Here is a 22,997-nt window from a genome sequence, read left to right as displayed (position 1 = left end):
ACTACCTAACTGACTTTACCACTAAGGCATTTTTGAGCATCTCTTTACTACCTTTTTAGGTGTACGTGGAATATATTTAGCTCACTCAGAGAAACAATCATTCAGTAGTTTTGTAAATCTATCTGAAGGGATGAACATTTTTACAACGTAAGTGTTACATATGAATTATGTTGTTTAGAGTGGTGTGAGTTCATTGTTTGGCTGTTTAATCAGAATGCTAGTTTGAGATGTTAAAACTATTTTCATGAGGATTTAATTTTTACAGAGTAGACATGACCTATAATTTAATTCAATTACCTAGTTAAAAGTCTAGGCTTGCTGTATAATTTTCATGTAGGTAAATTAAGTGCCATTGTATTCAGATTAAACCATTTGCTATTTTATGAATTTTAGAAACTGGTTTTTCCTTGCTACTAACCAATTGGTAAAATAATGATTGCTGCAGTCATCTGTGAAATGCATTTAGGCAAAAATATTGAAGGTCTAAAACAGTTTTTTTCGTATATTAAAATACTTAAAAATTTTTTTCTTTAAGGGGTTTAAAACAGACAGACATTGGTGTCTTCATCTAAAGGATCCTTTTTGTATTATTTAGAGAAATCTAAAAGATTCTGTCATTCAGTCAGGTAGAAACAATATTTTTAGTTCTGCTCCTTAAAATATTGAGTTGTTTTCCGGAGAAGATGTGTTTAATATCACACAGTAAATGTGAGGGGTGGCAGCTTTTCTGTAAAACTCTGTGTGTGTGTGTGTGTGTGTGTGTGTGTGTGTGTGTGTGTGTGTGTGTGTGTGTGTGTAGTGGAAGTAAGTTGATGTTATTATATGTCATTGTGCTAATAGAACATAATAAAAATCTTCCTTAGATTTAGACAATAAAGTAATGAAATCATGAATTGTTATGAAAAAAATCCAATCACTTCTTTAAAATATGTAAAATGTTTTAAAATGAAGCTAGACTTCTTGTGAGGAATATAGAGGCAGAACGTGTAGAACTTTGTGGTTAAATTAATCTTCTTTTAAAAGATAAATCTGTTGTAGTTGAAGTGACGTTGTAGAAAGATGCAGAACCTGGCATTAGGAGAGTCACTAACTCGCATTGTAATGTCTGACAAGTCACAGCACGGTCGCTAGGTTTCCTCATCTCTAAAATAATAATACCTGCTTGCCTACCTCAGAATGTAACTAAGGAGCCTGAGATTAATGCATCATGTGATTGTTTTTATGGCAGATTTTATTGTAATAAATAAAATCTACCATGACTTGAATCAGTCACTAGTTCTCTAATTGCCTTGGTCTTACAAGTCTTCCGTGAGTCAGAATGTTGCGAACTTTGAGGTATCAGGAGCCACTTCCGCCAGAGTTTGCACTGCGCTGCAGGGTGGTGTGTTGTCTCACTGCGCTCACGTCTGAAAGCCCGTGTGGAGGTGTGGTCCCTTTTCCTTGACGTGGGCGACTTGGTTCTGCTGGGCTCGACTTCGCTACACGTGATTGACGTGCTTCACTCAGGCTCACGTTTTCTGTCAGTTACCTCTTCCGGCATTTTATTAAATTAAGGGGACCTTCTTTGACATCTGAGGAGATGTAAAAGCGAAAGAGGACACTGACAGCCAACTGTTACCAAAGCACTGAAAATATATGGGAATATTTATCGTTTTATATAGCGCGCCTGTGTTCATCTATGTATTTGAAACTCTTATTTTCGTAACACGTTTGGCTGTGTATGTAACCTGAAAGAGAGACAGTATAGCTGAGTCCTATGTAACATTTCCATACTGACAGAATGCTTGGTTATTTCTAAAGACAAAAATAAATAATTTGATATTCAAAATCAGGAAACTGTTTTAGGCTTCCAGATAATCTTCAGAAGAACATTATGGTTGCTGTTATGTATTTAGATACCGTGAATGCTTCTTATAATATGTTGACTTTTAATATATAAATTAAAACTAGGTATTGTAATTTGTCTCAATAATATGATCAGGAAATTAGATATTCTACAAAAGGGAATTTCCTAGATGAGAGAAACTTATTTTTAATTGTTATTTGAAACGAAAAATACCACTTACTGAAAACCTTGTATGTATGTGCAAGATGCTGTCTGGGCGCCTGATACACATTCGCACATTTGATCTTCATAAAAACCTACAGAGTAGGTATTTATTGTTGAGGAAATCAAAGCTGTACGCGGTGTTTCTGTATCCAAAGTCTGTTTTTTCCACGCTTTCAAAGATTAAATTTTTTGGTAACATTTTCTAAAATAAATTGCGGTCTCCCCAGCCTTAGTAGAATATAGAGAGTATAATTTAACCTTTGAGAGCCTCAGGATGTTCCTGTTTAGAGTGGTTGTTCAACTGCGGTGCCCTGTGGTGTGTGTCTGTCCCTGTTCTGAGTGGCCTGGCTCTGCCCCGTCTCCTTTCCTGTCACGGTGTCTGTCTCTGCCTCTTGCCACTCTCTTGGCCTGCTGGCCTGCTGGCAGAGCTAAGGTTGTTAGGTAGGTGTGTGGATTAAAACTGGGGCCACTGGACTCAGCATGAGGAAATCATGAGTTTATAGTAGCTACTTCAGCTCTTCATAGGCCTTTCTCATTGACTTCTAGGTTTACAACTTTATTCCAGAAGGTTGAGCTTGAATAGAAATCTGGCCTCTGGCCTCACTGAGTGAAGTGTATACAATTTGTGTGTGAAAATTACACCTAGGTAATCTTTTATGCTAGTGCTCCCTTAATTTAATAAGCCTTTAAAAAAGAGTACCGTTGTGGATTAGTGAAAGAAAAAGAAATATGACAGGTAAAGTTTACAAATAAAAATAATTCTGCTTGTCACTGTTGATATTCAAAGGTACATTATTTAGAAGTTTGTTTATTATTAAAGCTACATCGTTGTGTATCTGCTAGAAATTTTTTTTTGCAAAATGTTTAATGCTTAATCATGGCATTAAATTTATATGAAAAAAATATCCTTTTTAGTTGGTGAAATAGCAAATGTACTAAAAAGAAATTAGGTATAGATTTTCTCCATTTCAGAACAGTTTTAATTTTTGCCTGGTTTCTTTAAGTTACATTGAAAAGAAAGGAACCGCCTGCCGCTCTTTGCCTGTGAATCACTGGTGCTGCTGGTATAACCCCCAGAAGATCTGACAGGAGGACACACAGGTCCCTCTGACAAGCAGTGTAGTGTATGTGTGTTTGGTGTCTTGCTGAAAGTACTCAGATGCATGCTAAATATTTTGAAAATAGATCTTAATGCCGTGTTTCTCAACTCCTGTGCCATCAATCTTTCCCAGGTGATTTCCAGATGTTGGTCAGTGTGTGAAAAGTACTCTTGTCTGAGACAGTGTATGTTACTCCATGGAGGAGTCTGTCCGATGAACACTGAGCTGAATGGGGTTTGTAATTCAGTGTAAAGCAGTTATAGTTTGGTCAAAAGAAGAGTCTGTGTGTATGGAAACTGTAAGAAATAGCCCCATAGTGTGTAACAGAGGTGGGCAGAAATGTTTTCCTCAAATCTTGACCCAAGGCTCAAGGCTGGCCAGTGGTCAGGGCCCTGGAATTCCATAGACACTGTCACGCACGGCTGTGCTGGAGCACACAGATCTGTGCAGTGTTGCTCACCCTTTTCATCCTTTCACGCGTACCATCAAGATTCTTCTTCTCAGAATCATGCTGTAAACACAGAAAGGTTGAGGACCACTGATATTTCCATTTTCCTTTTTGAATTAAGCGTATACATTTTAAGTTGGAGACATTTCAGTTATATTAAATATTATGGATACAGAATTGCACTTCCATTTACTAATGTCTTTATTTGGGAATTAAAAGTTAAGTTCTGAGTTACTCTAGAATTTCAGGAGAAAAGGCAGCAAATTGATATGTAATACTGCTGAAGTCTACCAATTACTTTTTAATTGGTATTACAGACCTCCTTCCGAAACCTGAATGTTTTGTTCTCCAGAGTGTGAATATGCTGTGTGAAGTTTCTCTAATTGATTTGCTGTGCCCATTCCATTTGATGTATCATTTTTCACAATATTTCATAATTTGTGCTCACTTCTAATGAACAGAGTCATTAGGACAGGCATGTCTAAGTACAACTGACAGCTAACATTAGGTGCCAGATGCAGTTTATAAAGCTGTGTAGAACTGTAGAGAACAGTTTAAATAAATTAGCACCTGTACATTAGTCTCACTTGCTGGTAATTTATAAGCGAATCAGTAGAGATGACATTTAGGTAAGTCATTGATCAAGTTAACAGCTGCAAACCCACTGCCCAGCTGGGATACCTAATTAATAGAGATTGCATTCCTGACCCACTGCTTCCTTCTCCTGGATTGAGTTTGCAATCCTTTTATACTTTGACATAAGCCTAAGAATATAGTTAAATACTTTGCCTTCATTTTAGGGAACACTTGAATTACCAGTATTCTAGTGAAAATCCAAAGGTGTAAACAACATGTTTACAAATGAGAATTACTTTATTCTGTGACTTACTTGGATTAATTTTTTTCTTTAGTCTACATTCATTTTTTTTATCAGTACTTTTTTTGTTTTGGATTCAGGTAAACCATGCCGTAGTCTAATAAATTTCTAAAGGGTTCTATTCCTGTCACTAAATGTATACTCCACTTTTTTTTTCCTCCCTGGGAGAAGCAAGGTTTTTTGTGTTATATTTTTTTGTTTATGTGACAACCAACCACTGAACCTAAGCCAAACATATGTCTAACAATTTTTTCAAATGTGACATTACTTTAAAACACCTGAGAACTTTGCCAAGTTGAATTCCATGCAAATTCCAGAACTTAATATAGGAAATATTAAGCTAGAGCTTACTGTAGGAAAATGCCCTTTTTTTCTATTCCTGTGGTTCAGATTTTCTTCTGAGTGAATGTAAAACTGAAAGATTAAGGCAGAAACAACTTTAAATCAGAGGTAAGGCAAGGTTTAGTGTCTATTTCAGGTATATGTTCATGGATATTGATGATGTTTGAATACCAGTGTGTTTACCTACAGGCCACATCCAAAGTCTGGTTCCTCAACTGAGAATAGGTCTCTTGAAACAAATGCTAAGCCTGAAACAAATAAAAATGTTAGGCTAGTAATACTGTTTTAAACCTTCTTGAAGAATCATTAATTGAGTCCCAATGGATACATGTATTTTTGGTTTTTGTTTTTGTGAAAGGTTGGGTGTTTCTTAGTTTATTATTTTTAAAAATTAATTATTTATTTTTGGCTGCATTGGTTCTTCGTTGCTGTGCACGGGCTTTCTCTAGTTGCGGTGAGCAGGGGCTACTCTTCGTTGTGGTGCGCGGGCTTCTCATTGCGGTAACTTCTCTTGTTGTGGAGCACGGGCTCTAGGCATGAAGGCTTCAGTAGTTGTGGCACATGGGCTCAGTAGTTGTGGCTCTCGGGCTTAGTTGCTCTGCGGCATGTGGGATCTTCCTGGACCAGGGATCGAACCCGTGTCCCCTGCATTGGCAGGTGGATTCTTAACCACTGCGCCCGGGTGTTTCTTAGTGTAAATAGTAGTTTTTCATGTAGATTGTTCAGAAGTGAAAAGGTACTTATTTCAGATAATTGTGACATTTCTGTTAATCTGTCATGGTTGATAAACTTGGTCCAAGTGGGCCAAACCACAGTTCAGATGTGAATGCCAATTTTCCTCCAATTTTAAGATGCTCGAGAGGGTATAGGCCATTTTCTGCTGGTAGATGTTCTCTGGTGCCTGGTAAGTGCCACACACACACCTAGAATCCTCGAACCTAACAGCTGACAGGGAGATTAACGCTAGCACAGTCAGGTATTTCCTTCACCACCTTCCTCCAGTGGTTTTCTGGTTGACTTAACTTCACTTAGCAAAATATTTAAGTTCTGCCTTTTTTAATTCTAATATAGATATTTCTGAATAACGTATCAGAAAACTGCTTTAAAAAAGACTGTGTTTATGTTTGCAAAAAGAAACCTATGTATATTTTTTTCCTACTCCAGTATGTATTTCCTTACTTCTGTTTCTCTTTCTTACACCAGTGGCCACATTCTAAGTATATTTCTTTTGCATCTTGCTTTTCTCAGTCTTCTGTTACGGCTATAGAGTACTTGATGGCATAGATGTACCTTCATTTATTCAACTGACCTGTTGTTTATGATAATTTGGTTGTTTCTAGTATTGTGTTCTTATAAATCAATTAACAGCCTATGCTGTGTTGTTTTATATTCGTGGGGGTGTATCTTCAGGGTAAATCTGTAGAAGTGGAATTGCTGCGGGAAACGTATATGTAGTCTTGTTAGATATTCGCAAACTGCCAACCCTGGAGGTTGTACACTCCCACCAGCAAGGCATCAGGGTGTTTCTGTAACCTCACCAGCAGTATGCTGTGAAGCTTTCGAATTTTTGTTAGTCCTGTTAGATGAAAAGTGTTATCTCAGTAGTTTTAATTGCTCCTTTTTTATTCTGAACATATTTGAGCCATATTATTCTTTTTTTTTCTGTAGTTTAATTGGTCAGGTTTTTTTTCCTTTTCTTCTGAATTTTGGATGGTAGTTAAGAAGGACTTTCCCATGTCTAGGTTATAAAGGAATTCATACATGTTGTCTTCTGGTACTTGTTTGGTTTCATTTTCCAAGTTTGACTCTCTGACTCATTTGGAGTTACTCTGGTGTATGGTGTGAGGTTTGGATCAAGTTTTATCTTTTTTCAAATGGCAATCAGTTGTCTCAACATCACTTATTAAATAAAAAGTCCACCTTTTCTTCTTCAGAGAAGGAAGGGAGAGGAGTCCCTGGTTTTTCAAAAAGAAAAGAAAGTTCACAAAGTTAACATTCTGATATGTGAGCCAAGTTTTTTGTTGCTTTTGTTTTCAGTGTCAATTTTATTGCCAAAAGGCTGAAGCAATGAGGCTTGACCCAGAGACACAGCTGGGCTCCCTAATATAATTGAATATACCCCCAAATTATAGGCCCCTACTTCCATGAGCAGAACCTGGTCCAGCACATTTGCTGTGTGGAGAGAACAGGCCCTTGAAGAGCAGCACTGGGTCTGCAGGAGCTGTGAGTTCAGAGAGGGGCTAGGGTCCAAGGCCACAGAGATGAAAACGCATGGCCTCTGTGTTTGTTTTTCCTGTTAATTGTGGGTGGGGTGGTGGGTAGGTGGGTGTAGGAGGAGGCTGTAGGGGCCTACACAAGTTGGGGGCAGTCCTGCTCCCAGGAGGTGAAGCGCCTTTGGACTCGTGTGGGAGTGAGATTTGTCACAAGCACTGGGGTTGTTCCTGGCACGGACTTTGGGGAAAGGGCCAGGGATGTTAAATGACCCGCCGTACAGGGGAAGTTGCCTACAGGGGAGCATCACAGTCAGAATGTCAGGAGCGTCCCCGTCGCAAAACAGACACTGAAGAGAACATGCTTGGAAACATGTAGTCTAAAAACCCCTCCCAAGTTCTAGGAAACGTTCAGAGAGCTTCTGGAAACATCCATGTTTCATGGGGGGTGGGATGTAGGGCCTGCCCTTTTCAGTCTTCTGTATGTGGACATCTGCCTACCACCTGGGGCTGGGAGGATGCTCCCTGGGCCCTCGCCCAGCACTCATACAGGGGCTCCTCCAGTTTCCTTTAAAAAGGAGAGAGAAGGGTTATTTGTGGTAGCACACTCATGTTTGAAGCGGACACTTGAAAATTGTTAATAGCTAGTTTAACAGTTACAAATTTTTTTCTTTTGGGGAATGTATATGTGGTAATTTTATTATCCCATTTAGAAGATTACAAGGTGAGATAATGCATGTGAAACTCTTGGATATCTGGCACATGGTAAGCACTCAGTTACTATTAGTCATAATGTGAACTTGTTTTTATAACAGTTGTTAATTAACCTTTGTGTGTATTTTCAGAGAGCGATTGCTTACCTTTTCCCCAGTGGTTTGTTTGAGAAGCGAGCCCGCCCAATAATGAAGGTAGTTATCTTCCTTAATATTTTTACAAATTTCACTTAGGTTTGTATGTTACAGCAATTACCTAATGCATTTTTCATTTATTTTACAGCATCCTGAAGAGATTTTTCCAAAACAAAGAGGTAAGTTTGTTCAAGAATAAAACAGATAGTTCTTTCTTTCCTACAGTGCTGTGTTATGTATCAGCAGTCACTCGGGTGTTCTGGAGAATGCCCTCCTGTGTCGTGGTAGTTGTGAAATAAGTCAGGAGTACTTTATAACTAATAATGAGTGGAGTTTACAAACTGTTTCTTTTTAATTAAATAATATTAAAAATTAAATCAGGTTAGAGTTTATGCCTATACTAATGTCAATTTATTTGCATTCTAATATGCCTTTTTGAAGAAGAGCTGGGTACAGATCTGCTGGAGACAAATTCAACTTCTTTTAATATGAAAATTTAAAAATTTTCTTCAATTTGTAAACATATTTTCACTGAATATAGATCCCCTCCCCCCTTTTTTGACTTTTATTACTTTATTGATGTGATTCTGTTGTCTCCTGCCTTGCGTTGTTCCTGATGAGCAGTTAGCCAACATTCTTAGCTGGACCCCTGTTTTCTCTTGTTTCTTTTAAGATTTTTCTCTTTATCTTTTAAATGTGTAAACTAAAATCTTGAAAACATAGGACAAGCTTTAAGGTCACCAGAAAATAACATATTTACTGTTTTCTAATTTACATTAGAAGCTTCTTGGATAAGCTGGGGGGGGGCATTATCAGTTACTTTAAAAAGTATTAAAGCCAGAAATCATTTCTTTAAAACACTCAAATATAAATTTATATTCATCAGTCTTTTGCTGTAGCCCTAGAGGGTTTTTCTTTGAGGATGTATCTGTTCCTCCTTGTTTCTTTTGTATGCCTCTGCCCCTGAGATACATCATCAGAGGTTTTTAGTTTTAATTTCCTTACAGTGGAGTGAAAAACTTAACTTCCTAAGGAATCTGAGTGCAGAATTTTTACATTTCTACTGATTTTCCCCTGACTGCATAGAAGTTGAACAGGCTTTTTTTTTTTTTTTTTTTTTTTAGTAACTTGCCTTTGAATCTTTCTAAAGCATTCAGCTTAGTTTTGATAGAAGCATCAACTGTCTTTTCTGTTTCCACCCATGTTTCATCTGTTTATGGAATACTTGATTCATGTAATTACAGAAATAAGTACAATTCTAATAAACAGGTTTGGGAATAAGCACAGTTGATGCTTAGTAGGTGTGTAACTCCACAGCGAAAATGTGTAGATACATTGGAGGGTCGCCTGCTGGCCACAGATGCTCAGTTTACAGGCAGCATTAGGGTGTTTCAGAGCTGATAAATAGAGATTGGTGAGAGAGCAGATATTTTTATTAAAAATGTATTTGTTTTGCATTGATGTTTTTGGTGAGTCACCTTTGTTCAAAGCTAGGCGTTCTGTCATTTCTCTACTTCCCTTTACATGATAATTTTTAATTTGAATCTTTTAATAAATATATTCTGTCTTTTGTATTTTCTGAATTCTTAGATGTGGTTGATAATAAACTATGACATCAATTCAAATAATAGCTTCTGGGAAGATAATAGATGAAGGCTATATTAAAAGTACACATCAAATTTAAAGATGCAGTTCAGTTTTCTAGAAATAAAACTATGCACAAGGCACAGTAACTTACACTTAGTGGCTTTTCTGTAAATGTTTGTAATGATAGTGATTTTTTTCCCCTGTTTTTAGTGGGGGAAAAAAATTACTTTTTTCCCCCCCATTTTTCAACCTCTCAGTCTCCTCACTTATGTCTCTCCTCTCTTTGTTCTGTATATCTCTGCTAGTTGCATCTCTTGTATATCTGCCCCTCTGAGACTGCTGCTTTCTTTCAGATCATACCAGCTTCTGAATATTAGAAAGTTGTTACTACTATCAGCTGGAATGTAAAAACTGAAATGTCTGTGTGTCCCTGCAAAATGCCTGTTTGTTATTTTGGAAATATGTCAGTGTTGATAGGATTTTCTTACATTTCAGTTAAGTATATGTAACTGTGTTTAAACAGTATGCCTTCAGAATCAGCAGAGTACTTTTTGCCATCTACCTTCCAATTTTGCTGTACTTTGTAAATAGGACAAATGGATTTTTTATGTTAAAAAAATCAGTGAACTTTAGATTTGAACAGATTATGGCACTTGTAATGTGCTTCCACTTCCCTTGTTAAAAGATGGAAGCTTCCAGATTGAGTTAACATAAAAAAGCTGCTCTACTTTTTAAAGTAAGTGATAAAAATATCGGGAAAAACAAAGATATGTACCCGGTTGATGACAGAAGCAAGGAGTAGCACCTCATGCCACAGACAGAATGGGCTCAGGGAGGTCCAGGAGTGGCTCAGTGAGACAAGAATGCTGATCTCTGTTGATGAAACCTAATATCCACTAAGTGGATTTGACGCCCCTGAACCTTTTTGCACCAAGCATTTAGCGTTGAAATGTTTAAAGCAAAAGCTGTTAACTAAGGCTGTAAAGAATTTGAATAACACAGCATGATTTTATAGTGACAGATACAAGTACAAAGAATACATTTTCTATGCGGATGCCAATGGACTATTAATAGAATATGATGTAATAGGTTGTAGAGAAAAACCTAACAAATTATAAAAATAGAAATTTTGTAGATTAGATATTCTGAATTAAAATCGATAGAACCATAAAACGTTTGGGTTAAAGAGAAATCAAACTTGAGATTTTAGACTATTTAGAAGTATATGACAGTTCATATTAAACCCTATGGGATACGGACAGTATTTTATGCAGAGGCAAACATATATTTACTAGTTATTAAGAAAGACTAGAAATAAATGAACTGTTGTTCATTCAGTTCAAGTAGGCAGAAAGAATGAAATGGATGAATGAAGTAAAGATTTTTAAAAGAAGGGGTAGGACAATAAAACCAACTAACTCTTTGAAAAAGCCAGTGAAATTGATCAAATTCTAGCAAGTCTGGTTAATGGAAAAAAAACATAAGAGGACAACGTTAATAATTTTACATAATAATATTCAGAGGATATTTAAAAGTGTAAGATTGTTATGGGTAACTTGATTCTTATTAATATGAAAACTATCCTAAATAATTTAGTAACTAGTATTTATTAAAACTTAGAACAGGCCAGGCACACTTCTCAGTGCTTTGCATGCATTAACTCATAATCTTCACAGCTGTTTTCGTAAGTAGATAATATTGTTTTCCCCATTTTGCAGATGTGTGGGGTAAACTTACCCAGGGCACATAGCTAGGAAGTGGCTGAGGCAGAGGACGTAGGTAGGTGGCCCAGGCAGTCGTGGATCCAGAGTGTTGCTCAAACCCCACTCACACAGTTTAAAGAAAAACAGAGTTCCCAAAATTGTCTTAATTAGGAAATGCTGGTTAGACTAAAAGCTGGAGAAGAAGTCAAAGGTAATGAAAGACCTCACAGCCCAGAAAGTTTTGTCGGTGAGGTCTGTCATACCTTGAAAAAGTTTCTAACTTTTATATTATGTGAACTGCTGCAGAGCAGAAAAAGGATAACGTAAACTTCGAAGCTCACCTTAAAGAAACCTACACTCTATTCTTACTAAATTAAATGATAGCAAACCAAATACAGCATTATATTAAGAGAATAGGATCTCTGCCCCCCACACCCCAGGAATATAAGCGTGGTTTAACATTAGGAATTTATTAATGTAGTCCTCTGTGTTAACTGAGTCAGGGAAAAAATATTTCCAAAGATGAATAAAAAGTTATTTAACAAAATTCAGCATTTATTTTTTGGTAAGAACTCTTAAATTAGAAGTAGAAATTTTCTTAGTTTGAGAAAGACTATCATGAGAAACAGAAACACATCACATTAAAAAACATATCATTGGGGCTTCCCTGGTGGTGCAGTGGTTGAGAATCTGCCTGCTAACGCAGGGGACACGGGTTCGAGCCCTGGTCTGGGAGAATCCCACATGCCACGGAGCAACTAGGCCCGTGAGCCACAACTACTGAGCCTGCGCGTCTGGAGCCTGTGCTCCGCAACAAGAGAGGCTGCGATAGTGAGAGGCCCACGCACCGTGATGAAGAGTGGCCCCTGCTTGCCACAACTAGAGAAAGCCCTCGCACAGAAACGAAGACCCAACACTGCAAGAATAAATTAATTAATTAATAAACTCCTACCCCCAACATCTTCAAAAAAAAACCCAAACATATCATTGGATTCCTTTACATTAAGTTCAGGAATAAGACAAGTATGCCTACACTTGCCTCTGGTACTCATTGTTATTTTGGAAGTCTTAACCAGTATGATTAAAAAAGGCAAGAAATTAGGAATAAATCACTTAATACGCACAGGTGTTACGAGTGCCCACTTAGAAAGTACAAAACTATAAACTAAAAACTATATAAGCATTACAGTAGAATATCATTATTTGGATATCTGAATACTGGAAACATTCAAACTGTAAATTGTTCTGAAATTTGCTAAAATGATACTCTTTTATAAAAACATGCCAGAGTATAGGTGAAATGCTAGTCATGCAGAGATCCCGTGAGCCTCCTGCCAGCTGATGATAGCATGATGGCCAAATCCACACAAAGAAATCAGTGTGGCATGGAGTGTGCTGATGACCTAAGTAACGTGATGGTCTCCTCGGTTACAAACAAATTGTGATCTTTCTCTGCCTTTATGTATTTTGGTGAACAGGAACCATTTTAAAAACATTGAATTTCAACTACACGAATATATACCTACATACATGCATACATACTTGTGGTTTTTTAACATTTTCTTCTGTGCGCTCCTTGTCTTTTAGTTTTAAGTCTACAGTTAGCTTATTAAATGCTGTCCATAACTCCTTTTGCTAAGGTCTCCTTGGTCATCTCTTGGTTGAATGGAGTTCATTTTCTGGTAGATTCTTCAAAAAGTGCTCATAGATATAAACTCCCTGAGTTCTTACGTTTTAAAAATTGTTTTTTTATAGCCTTCATACTTGAAGGACAGCTTGACCTGAGGGGAAAATCTTTGGTTCATACTTTCTTTTCTTGAGTTTCTTGAAAATGCTGCTCCATTGTTGCCTTGCCTTGTCTGTAGTTTTTGAGAAGTTTCGTGCTAATCTAGTTATCTTTCCCCTGGTGATCCTAAGGATTCTTAATCTAAAGCTATCTAGTAGCTTTATGAAAATATGGCATCGAGTTGATTATTGAGAGTTAGATTACAGTGGTGACAATGAGCTCTTTAAATAGGTAGGTTCAAGTCTTTACATCCAGAAATAGTTTTTTTAAAGTTATGAACATTAGTTCTGTTCCACTTTTTGTTTTTGTTCCTTGGGACTCCAATTATATAAATGTTATTCCTTCCTTGATTGTCTTCCAAGTCAATCACCATCTCTCTGACTCTTAACTTCTTTATGTCATTTTCATTTTTTTGGTTGTTTCTCTACTTTTTTTTTTTAATGTCCTTTATTATGTTTTTAGGCTGTTCTTTTTCAGGTTACTTAAAAGTTCATCTACATTTCTGATTCTTTTAACTTTTTCTGTTTCTCCCCTGAATTTAATCAAGTTGTTTCATTTCTTTGAGCTTTTTGTCAATTTGTTCTCAGTTTTGAACTTTTGATTCAGAGTGTTCTCCAAAAACTCCAAATGGTTGCTTGAGGATATTTAATTCAGTTTGGAGTGTTGTATTTCAGTTTCCTTCTGTTCTGCCATTGGTTTTGGTGAGGATGAATTTTCATCAGTGGTACATTTGGATTTATTCTCATTTTCTGTTTTAAATTTGTGGCAACCTTAAAGAAAAATTGGTGGAAACATGCTTCTGCATTTCTGTGGACAGAAATTTCCTATTTCTTAATCTACTTAATGGAATATTAAAAAAAAGATTGTATCCGGAAGATGACAGAGTTGGGTCAAGACTTAAAAGTACGTTCTGATTTTGGTATTAAGAGATTAAAACTCTAGAATAGAATCAGATAAAGTGGCCAGTTGAAAGATAATCATACAACTATCAATATTTTTAAATAACAAATATTATGCCCTTAAGTCACAAACAAAGAGGACAAAGATCAATAAATTTTCTATTTCAAAATGTAAAACTTCTCCCTGAAAAAAAAAGACACAGTAAATTAAAAAAATAAGCAACAGACTGGAGGAAATTTGAAACACAATACAGGTCTAATGTCTGGAATAAATTATTGTTAAAATTAACAAGGAAAACAGCCTCATAGAAAAATGGGCAAAAGGGAAAGAAGGTAATTCATAAATGAAGAAAATAAAAGTAGCCTGTAAACTGGAAAATATCAGATCAGAAATCATGTCTGTCAAATAAGGATAAGAGATCATTATCACTCATCAGACTGGAAATTGCAAATAGCCTGTGTCAGCAAAAAATTAGAAACAATTTAAATGTTCATCAGTAGGGTAGCTAGATGAACTGTTGGAGAATCATACTATGGAATAGTATGATACTTACACAAGAAGTAGACAATGTGAATAGGCCTATACCTATTAAAGAAACTGAATCAATAATTAATAACCTAGAAGACTTGGGTTTCACCATAGCTTTTTTGATAAAACACCAAAGTCATGATCCATGAAAGAAAGAGTTGATAAGCTGGATTTCATTAAAATTAAAATTTTCTGCTCTGTGAAAGACGTGGTCAAGAAAATGAAAAGACAAGCCACAGGATGGTAGAAAAATACTTGGAAAAGACATATCTGATAAAGGACTGTTATCCAAAATATACAAAGAACTCTTAGAAGTCAACAATAAGAAAACAAACACCCGATTTAAAAATGAGCCAAATTGGGCTTCCCTGGTGGCGCAGTGGTTGAGAATCCGCCTGCTGATGCAGGGGACACGGGTTCGTGCCCCGGTCTGGGAAGATCCCACATGCGCGGAGCGGCTGGGCCCGTGAGCCATGGCCGCTGAGCCTGTGCGTCTGGAGCCTGTGCTCTGCAACGGGAAAGGCCACAACAGTGAGAGGCCCACATACCACCAAAAAAATAAATAAAAAAAAAATAAAAATAAAAATGAGCCAAAGACTTTAACAGACACATCACCAGAGAACATATGCAGATGAAAAATAAGCATTTGAAAAGATGCTCCATGGAAATACAAATTAAAGCAACAATGAGATACCACTACACACCCATTAGAATGGCCAGAATCCAGAACTCTGACAATAGCAAATGCTGGTGGGGATGCGGAGCAACAGGAGCCCCTATTCTTTACCCATAGGGGTACCGGGGAATGGCACAGCCACTCCGGAGGGTGGTTGGGTGCTTTCTTACAAAATGAAACCTACTCTTTCCATATGATCCAGCAGTTTGGTATTTGCTTCTTGGCATTTACCCAGGTAAGTTGAAAACTTACGTCCATGCAAAAACCTGCACGCAGTTGTGTACAGCAGCTTTATTCAGAATCACCAAAATGGAAGTAACCAAGATGTCCTTCAGTGGGTGAATGGGTAATTAAACTGTGGTCCATCCAGACAGGGGAGTATTGTTGAGCACTAAAAAGAGGGGTGCTGCCGTCACACCCTGAAAAGGCATGGAGGAAACTTAAATGCATATGACTAAGTGAAGGGAGCCAACCTGAAAAGGCTACACACTGCATGATCCCAGTTCTATGACAGTCTGGAAGAGGCAGGACTGTGGAACTGGTGAAAAGGTCAGTGGTTGCCAGGGGTCGTGGGGGAGGGAGGAAGGAACAGGCAGAGCTCAGGCTTTGTAGAGCAGTGGATAAATGTTATTATGCATCTGTACAAACATACAGTGCCCACAGGAGTGAGCCCTAATGTAAACTGTGGAATTTGGGTGATTATGATGTGTCGGTGTAGGTTCTTCTGGCGGGGATGTTGATAGTGGGGGTGGTAACGGTATGTGGGAAATCGCTGCACCTTCCTCTCAGTTTTGCTGTGAACCTAACACTGCTCTAAAAAAAAATAAAATATATTTTTTAAAAAGTGTGTTGTGTAATTGAAGTTGGTTCTATGGAAAACAGATAACTGAGGGGACAGTATCAAGAGCAACAGAAACTAAAATGCAAAGGAAACTCCAAAAGTATGTAAGGGATTTATATAGAAAATTGTAAAACTTAAAGATCATAAGTGTTCATCTGAATAGCTGGAGAAAAGATTTCACTTTTATGTAAGGAAAGATAATATTGCAGAGTTGCTACTTTAAAAATTATTAATAAATTTAATATAATTTCGAAGTCCTGGTAGGACTTTTGGAAAAAACTTTCAAAGTTTATTTTGAAAGAGTAAATGTACAAGAAGCAGCGAGAAATTTTTAAAAGAAATAAGAGTAATGAAGGAAGTTACCCTGCCAAGTATCAAAATGCAGCAAAAAAACTGATTTTAATTAAATGGTGGTAATGGTGCAAACAGACAGACTAATGGACCAGATTATTCACAATCAGCATATGTTTGTTTTTGCCATATTTTGTGAATTCTAAGACACAGTTTTTCAAATTTTAACACCAAACAGGATTCATTTTACAATTGATGTAAACTATATTGCATACCATTTGCTTTTTTTCTTTCTTTCTTTGTATAATATATGTGATGGAGTATCTTAAAATCCGTGACATCTTAGATTGAATGAAATTATATATACCCACACGTATATAGACACACACACGTAAGTGCATATTATAAAATCATGTACACACATATTCACACACATGGAATGAGACCCAACTCCAAAATGCCTCCAAACTTTTCAGTAGAGTCTTATCTGCAAGCATGATATTTGTCTTTCTTGATCACTCTCTGACTACTTTCACGATATACTGAAAATTGCATAGTAGAGTTATAAATACTGGAAAATATACAAGATTTCATGAAGTCTCTGAAAGTGGTGTTGGAGAACCATTTAATTCATCAGTAAGCCATTGGCGAATAAGAATGTGTTTTTATTTTTCAAGCCAAGCACTGTATCTAGACATTCTTCACCATTTGTTATGAAATTTTGGTCTTCATTTTAAATGTATGCACTTAAAGTGTTCTGTGTATAATCCAGTTACCCCAGAAGAGGAAGATACCCTACATACTGTACAGGTGATGTTTTAAAAGAAAAGAGTGTATTATTCAAAAAAATGTAATGGAGTAATGACTCTCTTTGTTGGACAAAATAATGCGTGTTTGGATTTCGGCCTCACAGACATAAATTTCAGATTGATTAAATTTCTGATCAGGAAAACGTACAAAAATTCCAGAAGCAAATATGGGAAAGCCCAAAGTCTTAAAGCAGGTTTTCTCAATGGGGGTGATATTGCCCCCAAGGGGGTGTAAATTGGTTCACAGGAGGTGAAAAAATCTTAGCTATTACAATGTTTGTGGCCCTCCAGAGGGCCACAGTATACATCAGCGGATATACAGTGTATCTGCGGTATTAAGATTTCATGGGGAGGTAGGCAATTAGGGAGGAAAGTGTCTGAAAAGGTGCCTTAGTAGGAATGATAAGGAAAAAACAGTTGAGAAGCGCTGCCATAGAGGAAAAGTGAGAAGAGTCTACTGTACACATACACTGTAAACGTCTTGATTATGAAAGACGCCACAAACAAAATTTAAAGGCAAGTGACAGATTGGGAGAAAAGAGTTTACAACTCATGTGATAGAGGAGTGTAGTCTTCGTGTTGGGAGTTCTCATACATTGTCAACTGAGAAACAGCTCAGTACAGATACGGGAAGAGGACATGGAGTTGGTGTTTGCTTTATGTTCTGCAGCAGCTCCGTTTCCCAGTTTGTTGGGTGGTTATTAGATGTGAACGACCATCTGTATTTCAAAAGGAATTACACATAACATCTTTGTGGGACCCTTTCTGTTTTAAACGTTTCAAACTCTCGGAGGTGTCTCACCACAGAGTTGAAACATAACTGGGCATGGAAAAATCCATTTTGGTTTTTTCTTTCCTATAGTCTCCCTGTCTCTAATTTGCTAACTGTATTACATAATTGACTTTATCAGCTTTCCTTTTTAAGAATACGGGAGTGCGTTGTATTTACAGCCAAACATAATTTTTTTTGTTCTAGCAAGATGACTTTGGTGTTCTGTGTGTTTATTTAAAGCATATTACAGAAATTCTTATGCTCGTTGCTTTGTATTAATGGGTATGAAATATTAAATATCCTAAATATTTACATGTTAAACCTGCCAAACTAAATTCTAAATATTAATAATGCTATTTTGTTATTTTAAAAGTTAATCAGAATTAAAAATGTGTCTTATTGCAGAATTACGAATTGCAATTAAATATAAGCTATTTGGCCTCTGTATATTTTTATTTTTGTTTATTTCTTTTCATTTGGTTTTTATTAGCAATCCAGTGGGGAGAAGATGGCCGCCCATTTCACTTTCTCTTTTATACTGGCAAACAGTCATATTACTCATTAATGCATGTAAGTATATTACATTTATGGTAAATAATATGAATTGTTAGCTAAGTAACTAATGGTAGCAGAGATTTCCCTCAGCTTCAGAATTTACCTAGTGTGCTTCATAATGGACAAAAAATAAGACTTCCAGAGACAAGACGGTATGTTGAAAGGCTTTATATTTTATTAATTCATTTTTGCGAAAAGTAAGCATGAGAGAATTTATGTCAGAATGGTTTGTCCTTAAAATGCTTTTACTTCCAAACTGAGGTCATCTTGGGAGAGAGACGCTCAGCTCAGTATCAGTGCGTGGGTGTGCGTCAAGGCGGGACCTGAGTCAGGAAAGGGGCTGTCACGGCGACGGAGCACTCACCTTGGGGGAGAGGGAAGACCTCCTCGCTACCCTTTAGTTATTCCTATACGATTTTTGCTTTTCATAGGTCAGTGCAGTGTATGAGTCTAGAGTTTGGGCTCAGAAGGCCTAGGAAGTGATTTTATTGCTTGTTGCCTTCCCGCTGCGTTTGCGTGCGCTGGGAACGGGTCTGGCTCTCTTTCAGAGCCTAGGCTGGTTGGTGGTGCGCACAGCGGGGAGCTCCCTGCAGTTACTGTGACAAAAGGCTGGATGCTGATACCCAGCTTTCAACCACAGAACCCACTTTATCTTTAGAACGTGGTGTCAAGTTTTCTTTTATTCATACACGAGTTTTACAAGTTACAGAAATTGTCCCTGGGCCTCCCCACCCACAGTCCGCTGTCGGTGGCTTGGCTCGCTCGCAGGCACGCATGTGCTCGGTGGAGCTGGCTGGTGTTTATTTGTGCTCCGCAAACCCAAAGGACAAAGTCCCCACTTGTCAGGGACATTTATTTCTCGGGAAAAAAAAGAAAACCTTCTTTTCACTTTTTGTTGACCTTGGGCAAATGAGCTTCTTGCCCTGGCAGAAATGAAATGAATGATGGATGCGGAGAGTGTCTTTGCTGAGTAATGGCGCTGGGCTTCTGCTCTCCGCCCAGGCTCTGCGCACAGCCCGAGGCTGCCCAGGGACCCCTGCTGCTCATTTAAATAGGTATGTCAAAGCTGCCTCACGACGCCGCTGGTTTGATCTGTGGTAATATTTGTGAAGGTTCCATATGGACTCGAGCCCCCTGCAGTGCTGAGAAATAATGTACAACGCTTCATGGTGCAGACGCAAATTTCCCCTGAAAAGGGATGCAGCGCTGCGTTTTAGCTGTCGGAGGGGATGATGGAGCTGGCACGCTAGGCCTGTCAACTTGTTACACGGATGGGTTGCACGCAGCGAAGCTGTGGAAAATCTGTGCCTTTTAACTTTTCTACTTAATCACGGTTGTAGCGTTGCCTTTAGACTGTATGCTACATTAATTCTCTTCCTGCCTCCTGCCTTTCATCCCAAGTTTCACGGAAAAAAGTAAAGCATGCGGGTCTTGTAGAGGAGCCTTATCAAACAGCTGTCATCTGACAAGCCATTTGCATTTGTTTTGGCTGAAACTGAGCAACCCAAGGGCAAGATATCTTGTTGCATTCCATCATAATGAAGAAATTACACATTGTATAAGAGGCCTAACTTTATTTATGAGTTTTAAAAGGGATTGCTCAAGAAATTGGTTGGTTTCTCAGTGGATAAAATTCTACCCCACTGTCGACTAGAATGTCAAATTACATCCAGTTTATAAAGTCTTCCTTTTTGCGTCATATAGTTGCCTTGCGCAGAGGAGAGTTCTTTGGGCTTCTGTGTGTTAGTTAAATTCAGTAATTTAGGTTTGTCCATTTGTTGCGTAGTTTGACCCCCAAACACTGTGGGTTTGGTATTTGTTTTATTGTTCATCAGAACAGTTTACACATGTAAATTACAGATACTTTGGTTTAACTTGAGCGTGTTAATTCAGGTAATTAATAAACCCTTGTATTTTCAAAAATGCATCTTATGGAACTTTAAAGTAATTACATGTATGGAAAAAGGATAAATGTTTTCCTAAAGATATAGCAATCACTTGCGCCTCACGTACGGCAGATGTTATTACTCACAGCTGTGGCCATTGCCTGGCTGATGCAGGTCAGCATCGTGCTAGGTGCTGTTTGTTACCCTGAAATCGTATGTGACTAAGTATCCGCTGTTGAGCTCACAAGAGTGGTTTCGTAGTGAATCAGGGATCGCATATAAAATAAGACGGTAGAACTTGAAACTGCCCCACATGTTGGCTCCCTCCTTTGTTCTGCCCTCTCTGAGTGCGGGGAGGGGTCCGTTCCGTTCAGTGGGAGGCTGATCCCCCTGCCGCCATCCCACTGCAGCAAGGGAACCAGCCCCGCAGAGACTGTGGCGGGTGGGCGGGAGGTGAATCATTATTGCTACCGTTTCTTTCTGTTGATACAGTTTCTTCCCGTGTGACAGGGTGAAAGACACTAAGGCCAACTCTGTTTTCCGTGTCCTGGACCGGCTGTGATTGTGTGAGCTGTGGCCGTCACGGCCACGCTTTTTGTCAGAAGAGCACCGCTCTAAGCACGTTTGCAGTTCTGCCCGGAGGTCTTTGTGATGTCCCTTAACCTTTTTTATCTTCGGTAATAACATCAGAGCTGCTTTTTAGTACTTGGTCACTGCTTGCATGTTAAAGTTGTATATTACGTTATAGCAGCGAATAAAAGATGGGCCTGATGCAGCTTCCATGTAAGGGTGATGTGTAATGCTTAAGTGAACACTCTTTCCAGTTAACCCGTAGTTAGTCCATCCAGTTTTTCTTTGTGGAGAAGTAGGGAGGATTTTGAGGGAGGAGGAGGATGAGAAGAAAGAAGCGGTTCATTGTTCCCGCCCAGAAATGAAGCTGCTGGGAAAGCAAGCACAAGGGGAAGGGAAACTTGCCGATCCACGGGGCCTGGGGTCCCGGACTTTGTGAGTGTGTTACGTTCTAAGGGCTCATCGTCAGGTGGGCTGGAATTCCCACCTTCCTGTGGCCGCAACCGTACACCTGTCTTCAGGTTCCTGGGAAGGTCAGTAAAAACCGTTTATTTTACAAAATAGCGAATAGGGTGTACATGTGTAATGAGTGAAGTATGAAACAGTACTAACAAGTACATTCTTAAACAGTGAAAGGTAGTTTAAGAAGAAATAAGGGCTGTATGGAGTTTCTCGAAGGATCGTTGAGGACCGAGGGGGCTCCGGGCTAGATGGCCCTGCTCACCCGTCTTTTTTAGCCCAAACGGATGACTTTCCATCTCCTTAATAACCACGTAACCGGTGGAACTTGTGTACTTCTCAGACATGATTTAGAGTTTCAGCGTAGCGTTTCAGGAGCAGAAAGAAGAAAGAGAGAGTAAAAGGAGTTTCCAGAAACAACTGAACCGAAATGTAAAGGAGAGGGAAGGCTTTTCAGAGGATGTGTGCGTCTGGAGTGGAGCAGGTGCTGTACCAGAGAAGAGCTGAGCTGCGTGTCTGGGGGTGGGAGGGGGAAATCTGCCTGCGCAGCTAAGGGGTGTGCCCTTGGGTCCAGCTGCCCCAGGCACCCCTGCCCGCCACAGCTGGAGCTGCCCAGGCGACCGGGCGGGGCGGGCAGGCAGAGGGGCTGCTTTCGTGAACGGGCGGTCACAACCTGGGCAGTTGTGCAGGTCCTTTAATCCTAAGACAAATGTTAATTCCCGTTCACTCCTCCTGTCAACACCTAGGTTTCTGAATATCTTGAAACCCACTCACTAAAAGTGAGTTGAAAATTGTTTAAAACTCATTGTGGGAGGTGATTATTTGACTCTAAAGTGGGAATCCTTTTGTAAAATATGATGCATTAAGACAGGGCATGGCTGTAATATAGACTTTCCCAAAGTGCTTTTTGAGGAACCCTGGTTATAAAAGCTTCAAGAAAGGGTCTCTGAAATGAAGCTCGTTGGGGATGCTGCATATTGTATACAGCACTAAGAAACTAATATGGAGACACTTAGCGTGGGAAAAGCTCCACGGCGCCCTTCAGTGGAGAAACACTGCCGCTCAGATGTGTTGGATCGCGGAACTGTTTCTGCCCAAGACACCTTTTAACGTTCCGTGAAACCAGAGCTTGGAAAAAGCTGTGTAAATAAAACATCGGTAACACTGTAAGTTGTCAGAAACGTTAAGCATCTATTGCCATTTTACATCAGCTCACCTACCCCAACGTTTAAGATAAGGTTCTGCGTGTCTAAAATCTATACTGGGAATTTAGCATCTTACAGAAACCTCATTTATATTTTAGGACTAGTTTTACAGTAAACGTTGGAGTATTTTCAGAGTGTTTCTATAAATTGAAGGAATTATATGGCCACAGATGAAATTTTTACCCTAAAAATTATAAAATTAAGGAATAAGATCATTATGTACTTAAACTATTCTGCTGAATTGGGGGGAAAAGTTTAAAATATGAAAAAGTACGAAGTAATTCTAGTCCTAATAATGTGTGTATAAACAGGATTCATTTGCCTGGCTTATTTAGAAATTCTCCAGTTTATTTTAGGCGACTTAAACCTTCTGTGTTCACACGGTAGCCCAGGGAGGGGTCTGAGGCCTCAGTATATGGAGGTTCCAGAGCCAGCGAGCAAAAGTTCCCGAGGCTTCAGCATCGCAGAATTCTACGCATCCTCCTTGTCACTGGGTGGTGAACACTGAAAACTTCGAAGCAGTGCTCTGTAAAAATGGAATGAAAGTAGTGACC

The 22,997-nt window shown here is 38.6% G+C and overlaps 1 protein-coding gene across 2 annotated transcripts in view; it reads left to right on the top strand.

The window, feature by feature from the left end:
• The window catches only part of MRPS9 (mitochondrial ribosomal protein S9), a 47,263-nt gene that overhangs the window by 7,929 nt on the left and 16,337 nt on the right, over nucleotides 1-22,997 (top strand). For both annotated transcript variants that reach the window (XR_010835316.1, XM_059079546.2), the window contains exons 3-5: nucleotides 7,873-7,935; nucleotides 8,024-8,054; nucleotides 18,259-18,338. Coding sequence is in view for 1 of the 2 variants with exons in the window: in XM_059079546.2 (XP_058935529.1) it covers nucleotides 7,873-7,935; nucleotides 8,024-8,054; nucleotides 18,259-18,338 (174 nt within the window). In the remaining variant the exon portion in view is untranslated. The remainder of the gene's footprint in view (nucleotides 1-7,872; nucleotides 7,936-8,023; nucleotides 8,055-18,258; nucleotides 18,339-22,997) is intronic.

Source organism: Kogia breviceps, chromosome 11, assembly GCF_026419965.1.
Source record: "Kogia breviceps isolate mKogBre1 chromosome 11, mKogBre1 haplotype 1, whole genome shotgun sequence".
NCBI lineage: Eukaryota > Metazoa > Chordata > Mammalia > Artiodactyla > Physeteridae > Kogia > Kogia breviceps.
This window is presented reverse-complemented; position numbering and strand designations above follow the sequence as displayed.